Source organism: Spea bombifrons, chromosome 4 (assembly GCF_027358695.1).
Source record: "Spea bombifrons isolate aSpeBom1 chromosome 4, aSpeBom1.2.pri, whole genome shotgun sequence".
In the NCBI taxonomy this organism is placed as follows: domain Eukaryota; kingdom Metazoa; phylum Chordata; class Amphibia; order Anura; family Pelobatidae; genus Spea; species Spea bombifrons.
The window spans coordinates 43,375,698-43,390,013 of record NC_071090.1 but is presented as its reverse complement, the minus strand read 5'-3'; the positions used below and the strand labels follow the sequence as shown (position 1 = coordinate 43,390,013).

Sequence of the window (14,316 nt, the reverse complement as noted above, 5' to 3'; positions counted from 1 at the left end):
AACATGTATAGCAAGCAAAATAAATGCTAGTCTTCAGAACTGAAAGACATATATTCAATAAACTTCTCTATCTGAGCCAAGAAGGCTGTTTCAAATCTCTAATACCACTTGATAATTTATCTTTGAACATAGCCCATGGTCTTTTTTTAATATAAATATGCATGGCCAAGATCTCCCTTACAGCTTAAAGTGATTAAGATTTCAAAAGGTCTTTTATTTTGTTAGTAATAAACAACTAACAGCAGATGTAAAAATCTGAAACTGTTTCGTGAAGACTAAAGGGTTGTGAGAAAGATGTCTAGTTTTATCAAGTTTTGATGGCACATGAAAAAAAAAAAATATGTTTTTGGATAGAAAGGTCTCCAGACATTTGTTTTAAAAAATACATTTTAGAAAGATTTCATAAGCTTTGGGAGTTTTACGACCAACGGACGCAGCAACGTTAGAACAGAACTAAACCAATCCCACAAATCAACAAACTGTTGGAGACCTTCAAAGTCAAAAGATTAGGACATGTGTTAATTATTTGAATTAAAAAGATGTCAAACTGGTAATTATGGATTAGTCATTATTTCTGTCACCCTCTTGAAAGCCTTTTATTTGTTCTGTGTGTAGAAAGAGGGTTAATGCATCAGTTTTTACCATTAACATTTCCCATATACGTTGCCCATTGCACAAATGATATGCACGAATAACTATAATGCGCGGGCCCAGTGTCGATGTGACCTAGAAGGGTTACTGCTGGCACCTTTTTAAGTTTATTTTTTTTTTAAATTGATCTCTATTTTATATGATCTCTGAGGATTGCTTTGCTCCCGGCTCTTATAAGCCATTTGGCTACTAACTTCTACATCTATTTAGTCAATGGTGTTTCAACAAATCCAGATGTACGAGGCTACAAGATCACATACAGACATTAGAACATCACCGTTGTTCATGAACATAGTTGTGAAACGCATGATGATGATTAGGGCTGCACCAACTAATCGATAATGAAAACCGTTGCCAACGAATTTCATTATCGATTAGTTGAATCGATTTTATCGAATATAAGAGGAGGGTTTCATCCAGAGCAAATGCTCTGAGAAATACCCCTCGTTTTATAATCTGACCTGAAACAAAGGTCGGATAATAACACTAAGATCCAGATCCCCCGCAGCGCTGCAGGGGACCTGGACCCTCCTCTCTGGCAGCCGGCAGGTGTCTGTGTGATGTGAGCAGACATCCTCCGCTACTGTCCTCCACTTCTTTGATTGAGCACCAGCGTGGCATGACCTTCCGGTGCTCCATACAAGCCCCGGCAAAAGTACCGGCCAGCAGCAGCGGAGGTTGTCTGCGCACATTACGCAATGTTCGCAGTCTGCCAGAGAGCAGAATCCCCCGCAGCGCTGCAGGGGACCTGGATGTTCCTCTCTGGCAGGAGGTGGGCTTCTGTGCATTTGTCTACTAGACACCAAGGAGAATGGAGCACGGGGGAAAGTCTAGGGGGGCAGAGTGGCATATCAGGGGGTATAATGCATTTCAGAGGCACAGTGGCATATAGGGGGTTATAAGGCATATTTGGGGGGCAGATAATTGGCCAACTAATCGATTATGAAAATAATCATTAGTTGCAGCCTTAATGATGATTGCATACGTTAAACAAACAATTCGTATATATATGAATTAACCTTATATTGTTATGGTCAACATAGCTGAGGAGAGCAGCAATTAGATAAAGCTGCGAACCAATATCTTTATACCAGGGGCGTAACTAGAAACCCACAGGGCCCTGGTGTGAAAATTACAGCGGGGTCCCCTCATCTTCACCAATCAACAAGTCTCACAGTGCCACCTTTGCCTTAAATGTGGGAGCAGCTTCAGTTTTACCATGAGGTCACATGACTTAACGTGACCTCAATATGTCCCTGTCAACCCGTGCCAGTTCAAAATAGTTTAGAAAAGGTCCTTTCTAAAACTATTTTGAACTGGTACAAGGAGACAGGAACAAGGGGTCGCCACTGCTTTATACATGCATTGCATGCAAGCAACATTACAAATCACACACCTTAGCACATTAATTTGCATAAAAAATACAAAACAATAATCCTTTCACAGACATAAATAAAATAAGGATGTATTGAATTATGAATATTTACCTCAGACATTGGCGTCCCCCAGAAATCATTTTGAAATAGTTTTTTTATGGGTGTTGAGGGATGCAAATCTTTATTGTCCAAAATTGCTGAGACATCATCGAAGACAAAACCACAATACAGGCTGTTCCAGTAACATATAAACACGACACATGATAAAATTCCAATTTCCTTTGGGCTAATATCAGCCATTTTTCTTCATAGGTTTTTCAAGCTACAGCCACTGAAAGAAATGAAGTTTGTGTTACCACATATACAGTATATGTATTAGTATTGTCTAACGCCTGCTCATAAAGGTTTTTTTCCCCCAATATTTAACGGTCAAAATTGTTATGCGGCAGCATGTTGCACAGCTAGCGTTAAAAAAAAAAAAAATAATAATAAGTCAGATGCCGGCAAACAGACTGAGGGAAAAAAACATCTTTACAAAGCACCATGCCTATTAGGTTGTCTTATTCCATAATTACACATCTAGTTGCAGGATAACCTTCTTACCATTTACAAAAATGTTTCACTATGATCTGGTTCGGATTCACTGTCAATGGAACTTAATTTGCCCCTCGAATTTATTAAGCGCACTGCGTAGACAAAGAATAAATTAATTACAATCATATACAGATAGTAAATCTTAACATACTTCTAGGGCTGCAACTAACGATTATTTTAATAATCGATTAGTTGGCCGATTATTTTGTCGATTAATCGATTAATCGGATAAAAAAATACATTATTTTAAATTGAAGAAAAATTGCAATAAAAAACGTACAATTTACACTTTCATCTCTTTATTGCAATGGCCTCTCTCTATTCACCTTCTTATTTTACTGACATAATAATAAAAGCTACAAGAACCCAAACACGGTGCTTCTCAAACTAGGTTTCAATACAAAGTTATTAGTAAATATTAATTCATATGTTAACTATTTTTCATATTTAATAAAAACTGAGAAAAAAGCCTTGTTTAAATTTTTTTATTTACCAAACTGCCCCCAGTTATGCACATCTGACCCCCAGCTTGCCACTCTGCCCCCATATATGCCTTATACCTCTTATATGCCAGATTCCACTGTGCCCCCTGATATGCCTTATACGCATTATATGCCAGTGATATGCAACTGAGCCCCCTGATATACCTTTTACCCCCAGATTTGTTTTATGCCCCCCTGATTTGCCTAATATCGATATGTCTTATACCCCCTATATGCCACTGAGCCCCCTGATATACCTTTTACCCCCAGATATGTTTATGCCCCCCTGATATGCCTAATATCCATATGCCTTATACCCCCTATATGCCCTAAAAATTCATAATACCCCCCATACACCACTATACCTCACCCATACACCATTCTGGCTCCTCCCCCTCCCATAAACCACTCTGGCTCCTCCCCCTCTCATACTCCACTCTGCCTCCTCCCCCTCCCATACACCACTCTGCCTCCTCCCCCGCCCATACATCACTTTGGCTCCTCCCCTCCCATACATCACTTTGCCTCCTCCCCTCCCATACATCACTTTGCCTCCTCCCCCTCCCATATACCACTCTGCCTCCTCCCCTCCCATACATCACTTTGGCTCCTCCCCCTCCCATACGCCACTCTGCCTCCTCCCATACACCACTGGCTCCTCCCCCCATACATCACGTTGGCTCCTCCCCCTCCCATACATCACTTTGCCTCCTCCCCCCTCCCATACTCCACTCTGCCTCCTGTGAACCTCCGTTTCTGACAAGACACCAGGGAGCCGGGTAGAGAGGCAGAGTGGCGTAGCAGAGGGGGAGGAGCCAGAGTGGTGTATTGGAGGGTGGCTCCCATACACCCCTCCGACTCCTCCCCCCTCCCATACACCGCTCTGCCTCTCTACCCGGCTCCGTTACTGAAGGCACTTTCATTGCAGCTTCATAGAAGCCACAGTGTAAGTGAAGGGCAGTAACGGAGTCTGTCTGTGCGATGCAGACCCTCACCGGCTATCAGAGAGGATGATTCTCTGTCAGCCGGTGGGGGTTACAGACTCCGTTACTCACCTTCACTTACACTGTGGCTTCTATGAAGCTGCAATGAAAGTGCCTTCAGTAACGGAGCCGGGTAGAGAGGCAGATCGGTGTATGGGAGGGGGGAGGAGGCAGATGGGAGGGGGAGTGAGACGGAAGTGAGAGACCGGCCGACAGTGAGGGGAATCCAGGTCTCCTGCAGCGTAGCGGGGGATCTGGATTCCGGTGTTATAATCCGATCTCTGTTTGAGGTCGGATTATATAAGGAGAGGAGTTTTTCAGAGCATTTGCTCTGAAAAAAACCTCTTTTTATAATCGATAAAAATCGATCCGATTAATCGATAATGAAAATCGTTGACAACGATTTTCATTATCGATTATTATCGATTTTATCGATTAGTTGTTTCAGCCCTACATACTTCTACAGAATTTTAGAACCAGTCTGAAAAATATTGCGGGCCTTCTTTATTTGCCTCTTCTGTTTTAGAGGAGGCAGGATATAAAAAAGGTTCATAGAAATGCCAGCAGTTACGTTTGAGAAGCCATGGCTACTTGGCTCCTGTCAGTGGCGGAACAACCGGGGTCGCGACTGCGACCGGGCCCTGGAGTTCTGCCAGTCAGGGGGGCCCAAGGGGTGCCGAGCGGTCGTTTTCAGCAACCGCTCGGCGCCCTTCTGTCTCCTCTGCTCCCTACCGCCGCCTGCCTCAGCGCTCCCCTGACTCCAGTAGTGGGAGCGTGAGACGTCTGTCTTGGGTGACGTCATATGCCGGCGCTCAGCAGTGAAGCCGTGCGCACCACGGCAGAGCAGCAAAACAGAGGCCTCGCGCCCCCATCACAGGACTGCCCGGTAAGTGACCTACAAAGGTGGGTAGGGAGAGGGTAGATAGTGAGAAGGGGAGATAGCGTGAGAAGGGGGGCTTAACAGATTCTCGCACCGGGGCCCTGAGGCTTCTAGTTACGCCCCTGGCTCCTGTGATTTATTAAGCCCTGAAACTTTTATTAGTATTATGCCAATTGATTCTATAGCACTTTCACAATGAGGCAGGGAAATCTAACTAACAATAACATATAAAATGTATCAATGAATAAAAATGATCAACAACATGAACATACATTGGTCATAAAATCTTTCCATCAAATTGCATTGGTCAAAATTGCTCAACAATAAGCAGCTGATGCTCATCTTGAATGAAAATTGTTGACGCTACACAGAAAACTGCCTTAGATTCAGAACAACAGCAGATATGTAAAGTTGTCGAACTCTTGAGGTGAACCTACAAGGCAGAAAGACGCCATTCTATCTTTGGTCATATTGGAAGCTTTAAGATTTGGAACATGGGGGGGGTTAGACTTCTCATTTCCACGCAGATGTTCTTGTTTACTCCAAGACAACATCTGCATTGTTCAAAAATACAACTTGGCCCGTTCATAAATGCCTCTCCCTTTAGTACAGTGGCTAGGGAAAAAAATACAGCCAAGCCCAAGTTACAAGGCCAACATTACAAACCTGCATGGAAACAAACTGCCCGGAAATCATTTGTATATATAAGATTCCCATGCTATGAGATGACCCGTTAAAAATCAGCGAGGATGGAGACATTTTAGTCTAACCAAAATAGCGTTACATATTTAAATATTACCTCATTCAGGGAATAGATTGTTTTCTTTAGTACAAAATGATAAGTGGTTCTTGCAACATTAGAACTCATTTATAAAGTGTATACAAATATTGCAGGGAAGCACATGGAGAAGATTACAAAAGCCCCTAATTTGTTGGTGCTTAAAAAAAAACAAAAAAAAAAAACACTAAAGTTAATAAAAAAAAAAAAAAAAAAAAAAGGAAAAGATCCTGCTCCAATAAGCTCACCAGTGCCAGTCATCGCAACTCCGGGAAACTGTCATGTTGGAATTTCTATAGACATGTTGGACTGAACTACAGAGAGCTCTCCTTGATCTTAGCAGGAAGCAGTCCCTCTAGAGAAAGAGGGGTCAATTCATTAAAATAAAGAGTCTACTGGAGAGCTTTTAGGAGTTATGGTTTGGGCTTCTTGACTTCGCTTTATGGTATATGCTTCTGCTGCAGGAAGGGTTTGCTTTGCAGTGTATAAGGGCCTCCTCGCTCGATAAATTACACAGGGTCAGCTCAGCTCTTGATACCAGAGAATTTGCCAACAATTGAATAGCAAAGGGGGAGAGTTAAAACCACAACTGCCCTGCGAACTCTCTGCCCCGCTCTCCGTTTAGCGAATAAACCCCAGAGATAAACAGGGAGAGGTTAAGGCAAAGGCAAGCGGAATCTGTGACCAGGTTGCGGAATGAGAAAACGTCTTGTCTTACATGAGTGTCTTCTGCAAGGAAGGCAGCGATTAACTCATAGAAGTTTAATCTCACCACAACTTTCACAAGTAAAGAACGGTATAGAGATACAGACGTTCCACCCTCATGTAAAAGACATTGCGTTTCTAGTGAACATTTATTTATACGGCATCAACAATTTATGCAGCGCTTCTTATAATACATACGTTCAAAGGGTATGACATAACTAGCATGACAGAGTAAGACAAACAGATACGTTAGGAAAAGACGGCCCTCCAAGCAAGTGTACCAGTGTAGCGTTGAAATAATCTTTTATAAGAGCACTTTGTTTATAACTAATAATTGCAAATGTCCCGGCTGGCAAGTTCTGACAGGAATAGGCAGAGAGATTACTTTGTGTGCTCAGCCATTAATAGCATTACTGCCAAGTGCTGCACAGTAACCAAACAGACAAGACATGTAGCAGAACTTGTGGCGTGTTCTTCATAATATACAGTACAGCCAGGGACTTCAAATAGTCAATTCTCTCTCAAATCTCCAATTTTAATTTCAAAATACTGAAGCCACAATAAGAGGGGCCAATTCACTAAAGGGGGAGTTGACGGGAGACTTTGCAGGAGGGTTATATTTCAGCAAATTCACTTCACTATGCATTTTGGAAAGCTTGTTTCTGCTGCAGGAAGAGCTTTACTGGCCCTGTATAATGTATAGCTAAAATCTTTTTAAGTCTCCTCACATGTTGAATTATCCAGAACCAGCTCAGCCCTTCTATGTACTGAAGCTGTACGGATTAATACCAATGCTATCACTGTTCTTAATGAGAATATCTCAATGGCTAATACTACACTTAGGTATCTACAGAATGATGGCATAAGTGTAATATTTGGGAGGTTTGTGGTTAATGAAAATAAACCTTACATTATACAGTCACCTACTGTTATTTTGTATTATAAGTAATGTTGCTTACATATTAAAATTGGTAATGTGTGCACTAGAAAACCTTCATTTCTGTATGCCATGGGCCAATTATCCTAACTTTCCTAGGGTAAAAATCTTAAAGCATTTTAAAACTTACAAAGACTGCCAAACTACAATGTTACAAATGGTAAGTGGATTTATACTACCTAGTGGTATTGCCAGTAAAATATAGTTCTGGCTGCAAAAACGATGTCTTAACAATAATGTGTTTATTCACTGGTTCATTAACCTGTTGAATACGTCCAGATTCCATGAATTCTGTCGATCGGACTGATCATACAATTGCTGCGACTCAATAAGAGTTGTGCAGTTTTTTTAATCTAGTTTTTGTGTGTTTTTTCAGGCTGCTGCCTGTAATTCAATGTGTTCTAGTTTTGTTGTCTATGCCAAATCTACTAAAAAAACTATCATACTACCTTGTGGTAAACAGTGCAAAGGCTCTGTCACGGAAGCCTCCGTGACTTGGGGGGTGTATTTCCCATTATAGACAGTGGACCCCCGGATTGCATTACATACTTGCAGCAGGCGACAGTGGACACTAATTGCAGGGCAATATCTGGTCCCTTTGCTTGGGTTTATGTTTAAGTCACCCTGTACCCGATTAGTGGTAAAGGGTGGCAACAGTGAGAGCACCGAGCTCTCTAGATCCCAGTTTCCCTCCTTCCTCCTGCCTGTCTGACCAATATTATTGGTTCTGATGGCAGGATTGTGTAAGTTGGTGTGGTTTTCTCTTATAACTAATGTGCATATGATCTGCATATTGCGTTTTACATATGATGTAATGCATGCTGGTCATAACTCACCGCCAGTCTATTGAAAGGCTCTTGGAGGCAGGTGGTGATTGTTTCCCCAGTAAAGTTAGTTCCTGTTTTACCTCAATACATGTTCCGCATGCTATTGGGGTAAGCCTCACTTCTTGGACTTTTGGCCTGTGAGAGGGAAAGCCTGGTTCTCTGGCCTTAGGGCTGGGAAAGCATGAAGCCCCAAAGATGTTTTGGGTCCTCAGTCTCTGGTCCAGGACTGGGCGCTATGCACAGGGTGAGAGGTGAAGTGCACTTTACCCTTCGTGCGCCACATGCCGGTAAGTACCTTTTGCACCTCCATGCACTTTTGTTTTTGTATGCACTAGTCCCAGCCTTTTGGCTAGGTGTACGGTGCATAAAGGACATTTTTTGACCATACCAGCCGAAGGGCTGGGGCTTCCAAGGGGAGCACTTTTGTATATAGTTTGTTTCGCAAGATTGCATGTTTTTTTTGCACAGAGCATGTGTGTTATTTATGTAACTTTTTTGTATTTTTGATTTATTAATACAAACATAATGTCAGAACAGTCACAGTTTTTAAACACTGGAAAGCCATGGTGGAGCCGAGTCCCCTAAAAAGGTCTGTTTTTTTCTAGTGAGGAGGGGAGTTAGGTAGTTCTTCTGAGCGGCTCCCCCTCCTCTAATTGAGTATTCTAGAGGTCCCAACCCTTGCAGGGAAGGACCAAGAAGATCCGGCTCTTCTTCAGGCCTTACGGTCCGAGAGGGAAGGAAGGGGCCCTGGTGTCCACTGTGGCCTTATGGCACTTTTTATTTTTTCTTCACGGTGAAGCACTGAACCTCGGGGCTTCAATAAAAAAATTGGGGTAAGCCCCAGTGCTGCCCTTGTCAGGGAGGTAAAGCACTGTATTGCTATGCTTCTGTATACTACAGTGTCATCGAGGTTCCCAAAGAGCTATGTTTCCTGCTGTCTTCAGTGCTAGTCCAGCCTAACGGGTGAAGTTTCTTGTTCCCGGCGGCCATGGGGAGAAGGAAGGGTCGTCTGGCGGGCGTACCCAGTCAGGGGACACGCCGTTCCCGTCACAGGCTCAGTCCTAATGACTCTGCTAAACACTCTGACTAATGCAAGTCTATGAAAGAAACGATTTCCGTGTACATGCAAGAATCAGCTCAGTGCAGCGTTTGAGCAGAGAAACAACACGACTGACAACAATAGCAGCCTGCCGATCAGCAGATAAAAGGCATTTATAGAGACAAAATGTTAACGTTAACATACATTTCTGTATAGAGCACTGTATTTCATGCTCGCAGAGCTTTTTTGCCCAGGAATCTGCACTTCAATAATTAAAAAATATAACAAAGTTCAGAAGGTCAGAGGCTTTTATGTAATGTAAAGATGTTCTACTTTATAGAGTGGATGGTAGATAAGTAAAACAGCCTCCCAGCAGAAGTGGTAGAGGTTAACACAGTAAATGAATTGAAATATGCAGGTGACAGGCATACAGCTAACCTAAATCGAAGACAAGACCATGGACTGGTTAAGGTCCGAGCCTTTAGAGCAAGAAACAGGCAGACTAAGTGGGCTTATGGTAATGTCACATTTTATATTCACTAAAGAGAGTCCTCCCTTTAGTGAATAAACCCCTTTGCACTATAATTGCAAAACTGCAGAATAGCAATCAGTGTTCTTGCTTAGTCTTCGCAATCACAGGTTGAGACAAGCACGAATAGGGCCAACACCCACACAGCTTGGTAGGACACCATGCCCTCCTCAAAAGCACCAGAAACAAGTAAAAATAAAACACAGGTAGAGGAATAAACGTCACACATGTGCATATAAACACCTTAGACAGAACAGCGAGGCAATAGTTGTCGGTTATCCATTGAATAAGAAAAAAGTAACGAGGGGATAACAAATCAGAGGAGGCCATTATCGTGCTGCCAATTCCGTTTTATATTTCTACCATCTTTGTACCTGAACAGCGAAAGAAAGTGAACGAATCTGTGGCCCCAGCCCTCCTCCGGCTCCAGACTTCATACATATGGGTTTTCTTCTATAGGATTCTCAGCGACCAGTGGAAGCCGCCATGACTGATCGTAACGTGAACTCCTCCCCTGGTTTACTCACAGCTAAAGAAATGACTTCAGTCGTATCAGACGGCAAAGCTGCACGCACCGAGTTCTAAACACAAAAGATATACTAGCCTGTGGAAGTTGGTTCTAATTCATGTCTCCAGTAGGGTGCGCGAACTCGATCATAGAATCCAATACGAATTTAACGTTGTCGTGTTTATATTGACATTAATGGAGACACGTATAGGAACTTATGTACTCAGAAACTGCTGGCAGGATACACGCTTTCATTTAGCGCCGTACTTTACATTTCTACAACCAGCATAACTGACGTGAGGGTAAGAACGGGCGGGAAAATCCAAACAAATTTTCGAGTCAAGATCGCGCGCAGTAACGTAGAAAAGTTACTTTATTTACTTGCAATACGTTATTTGTGCTACAGTGTAAAGGAATGCGTTTAATTCACGAAACGAGCGACCGACATATATCAGCATCGCATCTAGATTACCTACACATAGGTAAAAGGTACAGTAGAGCTCTTCTAACGACCAACCTAGCTGTCAGTCGTAAGGAGTTGGGCGTGTCCTGTAGAACCGAAGCGAGGTTTGAAACGCGGCGTAGTCGCCGTTTGGGTTTAGTCCCATTCCGCCCTCCCCGGACAGATTAGGAGTTTCCTCCTGTATCGTAGCAACAGTCAGGACATCTTGCTTTCTGTGGAGCTACGCGCTGTTTACATATATTCCCGGCGAGTGAGGGGAGATTCGAAACCGTGGCACGCATAGCAGATTTATTACCGTGTGAATATAAACCTGGCGGTATTTTATTTTGTGATCTCTGTGTTTGGAGAATGAACACACGGAATTCGAACTTATATCGTGTGTATGCGTGGCTCAGCCAACACACTCCTCATTAATATCTATGATAAAACAGAATTTGGCTGGATCCAGGAAGCAAGTGATGTTAAGTTAACCCGGTGTCTTCTTCATACAGAGATACATACAGAGATTTCCGGTGGAAAGAAAAGGTTGTTTTATATTTTGCTTATAAGGATACCTAGAGAGGTGAGTATGGCTGCCTTAGAAGTGGTGGAGAGACATGTGAAAATATGCAAGACTGCTGCATGAATCATTCCAGACTGTACCACGGTGTTACAAATAATATTAAAAACATCATGGATTGCAGTGATGTCACACCAACTCCTTCAGGAGTGACGCCTTGTTACAAACCAGAAGCCTGGTCTATGGAGACCCCCTCGGCTGTCTCCGCTCGTGTATGGAGACCCCCTCGGCTGTCTCCGCTCGTGTATGGAGACCCCCTCGGCTGTCTCCACTCGTGTATGGAGACCCCCTCGGCTGTCTCCGCTCGTGTATGGAGACCCCCTCGGCTGTCTCCGCTCGTGTATGGAGACCCCCTCGGCTGTCTCCGCTCGTGTATGGAGACCCCCTCGGCTGTCTCCGCTCGTGTATGGAGACCCCCTCGGCTGTCTTTACTGATGTTACTCAGCGCTGCTATGAGAGAAACTAAAGAATGACAGCCCTTCTCAATGCGGTCACCTAGTACTGGTGCCCCAAGAAACCCTAGGAATTGTCTAGTTGGCCTGTATGTTGGGGCAATCCTGGTGCTTTTAGGAATAGACAAACGCTTTAAGATGGTCAATATGCCTTTACAGCTCAAGAATACATCTAAATAGTCTTTAAGACCTATAAAACCCAGTAATGGATGCATTAAACATCTGAAAGACGACATGAAAAAGACCACTGTTAATAATATTAAACATTAAAGGAAATAATGATTACCTTAATGTCAGTAAAATTGATTTTACTTTTCATGGGCAATTTTTGACAAATACATTCTCGTTCCATTCATGGAAACCATTATTGTTTATATGACATAGTATAAAGGAACAAGTTATAGTCCTTGGTGTTCAGACATGAAGTTAAGTATGCATTCTAACAGTGGTTTTATACTTATTTCTGAGAAAAGAACAGCTTCGAAGATGCCACCTTCTTTGGACTGGGGGAAGCTTGTGAGAGTGGATCCAGATGAACTTCCCAGCCAAGAACGATTAGCAGAGAAAATGTTAAAATCATTATCACAGGTATGTATTAGATACTGGAATACACATGCAGTCATCCAATACAGTAACCGTTATAATGCAATAGAGATGATTTTATGGTTTGTAGCCAGGCTTTATGTATTAAAATTAAAATAAAATGAACTTGTTTAATATTTGTATTGTCTCTTTTCCTCCATGGTAAGTAATATCCGCTACACTTGCATCTTTATAATCTGTAAATACCAAGACCTTGGGCCATCAAGGCATAAAATCCTTCCGCTCGGGAAATGTATTGTGTATTACAGAATATGCCACATCCACACCCCTGCCAACATTAATTCCGATGATATGTTTACCTAATCTTATATGTTTTCTTATCTCATCAAATCTGCCTCTCCCGCAGCTTAAGTATCAACATTGGTTACATTTATTGTGTAATACCTAATGTTTTCATAGGTCAGCAGTACAGATTTAAAAGATGAAGCTTCAGAAAACCTCGTACAACTTTTCCGGATTACACAGTCATTGATGAAGGTTTGACTAAGTTATTTTTCTTGTCCATTTTCGGGGGAGTTATGCTAATAAAAATGTCTTCATAATTCATAGTTTTATCTGTTATTACGTTTCTCTGTTTATACTTAAGGTGTTAATAGAAACCATGATTTATATATAATGTTATTTTAACACTGATTTTTAGGTAGTGATTGTAACATGATTTCGGAATGTGTCCTTAATATGGCCTTGTAATTTATTTATCCGTTCTGTGATATGCATTAATAAAAAATTGTATCCATCCATTTAATAGTGAAACTGTTCCAGTGATTCTCACAAAGTTTGCATTTTTCGTTATGTAGATGAAAGCTCAAGAAGTAGAGCTTGCTTTAGAGGAGGCAGAAAAAGCAGGAGAAGAGCAAGCCAAAATTGGTAGGTTCTCCTAAACAAAACAAGAAGAAAAAAGACGGACACCTGCAACAAAACTAGTGTTCTCTGAAAAGACGTTGCGTTAAAATAATCCTGTTCATTTCAATGACTCAAAATTCCCACTGACTTATTCAACTGCAGTGTTTAGTATAAAATGCCAATTAATATACTAATGTGTATAAATGTAACCTCTATGGGGCGTTAGACTATTTCTTTATGTGTTTAAGCTACTGAAAGCTAAAGTTATAAGATATTTTTGTTGTAGAGTATATGAGACACTGGGTGGTTTTGTAACAGGCAGAAGTTAATTTTGATTGACTTTTTTTGGATGCACATTTTAATAGTCTTTTCCCCATATCTACCAAAATTACTAATTGGTCTTGGTGATTTTATATTTGATACCTATTTATGCAGCAGGTAGAATATTCTAATTGACTAAAATGAGGAACCTAGGCACAGAGAATAAATAAGGATACTATAGTAAATTAACAAAATACTACATATCTATTTTATACTACATATTGTGTAAGTAAAATGTTTTGCAGATCTTTACGTTGTTTTTTTTTTTTCCCCCACAGAGAGCCAGTTAAGAAATAAAATCAGGCAATTGGAGAATGAAATTGAGGTATGTTGTAGTTTTTTATTGTAATTTCTTCATTTGTTCAGATCTCTGTGCTAAACTGCAGGGTTTATTGGATATGGTGCCAGGAGCGGGACATTTCCGCAGTACATCAGCACGGAGCCAGGCTTAACCCCGCATGACACATGCAAATTTGCAAACTTACTTTTGATCCTCACGGAAACTTTTTATCAGGCATATACTGTTAATAAATGTGACAGTTTCAATAGCACATTAAGTGTGTGTTTTTATCCCACTCAATTGAGCAGATATAAATATATGTAATATATAATTTTCCTTCCAATGTTCACAGTGTAACTTTTCTCTTTAGCATTTTACAGTACTTACCCATACTATACCCAACTATAACAGAGGTACATTTGCCATATATATATATATATATATATATATATATATATATATATATATATATATATATATATATGTTATAACAAAAGAGATTTGCA

The 14,316-nt window shown here is 41.4% G+C and overlaps 2 protein-coding genes across 2 annotated transcripts in view; one reads left to right on the top strand and one right to left on the bottom strand.

The window, feature by feature from the left end:
* Positions 1-10,344, bottom strand: part of TMTC3 (transmembrane O-mannosyltransferase targeting cadherins 3) — a 29,548-nt gene extending 19,204 nt beyond the window's left edge. Inside the window, exons 1-2 of the mRNA XM_053462302.1 lie at positions 10,156-10,344; positions 2,139-2,358 (exon numbers count right to left, since the gene is read on the bottom strand). Of these exons, the coding sequence (XP_053318277.1) occupies positions 2,139-2,327 (189 nt within the window). The 5' untranslated portion in view covers positions 2,328-2,358; positions 10,156-10,344. The remainder of the gene's footprint in view (positions 1-2,138; positions 2,359-10,155) is intronic.
* A 904-nt stretch (positions 10,345-11,248) lies between these two features.
* Positions 11,249-14,316, top strand: part of CEP290 (centrosomal protein 290) — a 44,184-nt gene continuing 41,116 nt past the window's right edge. Inside the window, exons 1-5 of the mRNA XM_053461910.1 lie at positions 11,249-11,314; positions 12,237-12,351; positions 12,766-12,843; positions 13,164-13,233; positions 13,809-13,855. Coding sequence (XP_053317885.1) covers positions 12,250-12,351; positions 12,766-12,843; positions 13,164-13,233; positions 13,809-13,855 — 297 coding nt within the window. The 5' untranslated portion in view covers positions 11,249-11,314; positions 12,237-12,249. The remainder of the gene's footprint in view (positions 11,315-12,236; positions 12,352-12,765; positions 12,844-13,163; positions 13,234-13,808; positions 13,856-14,316) is intronic.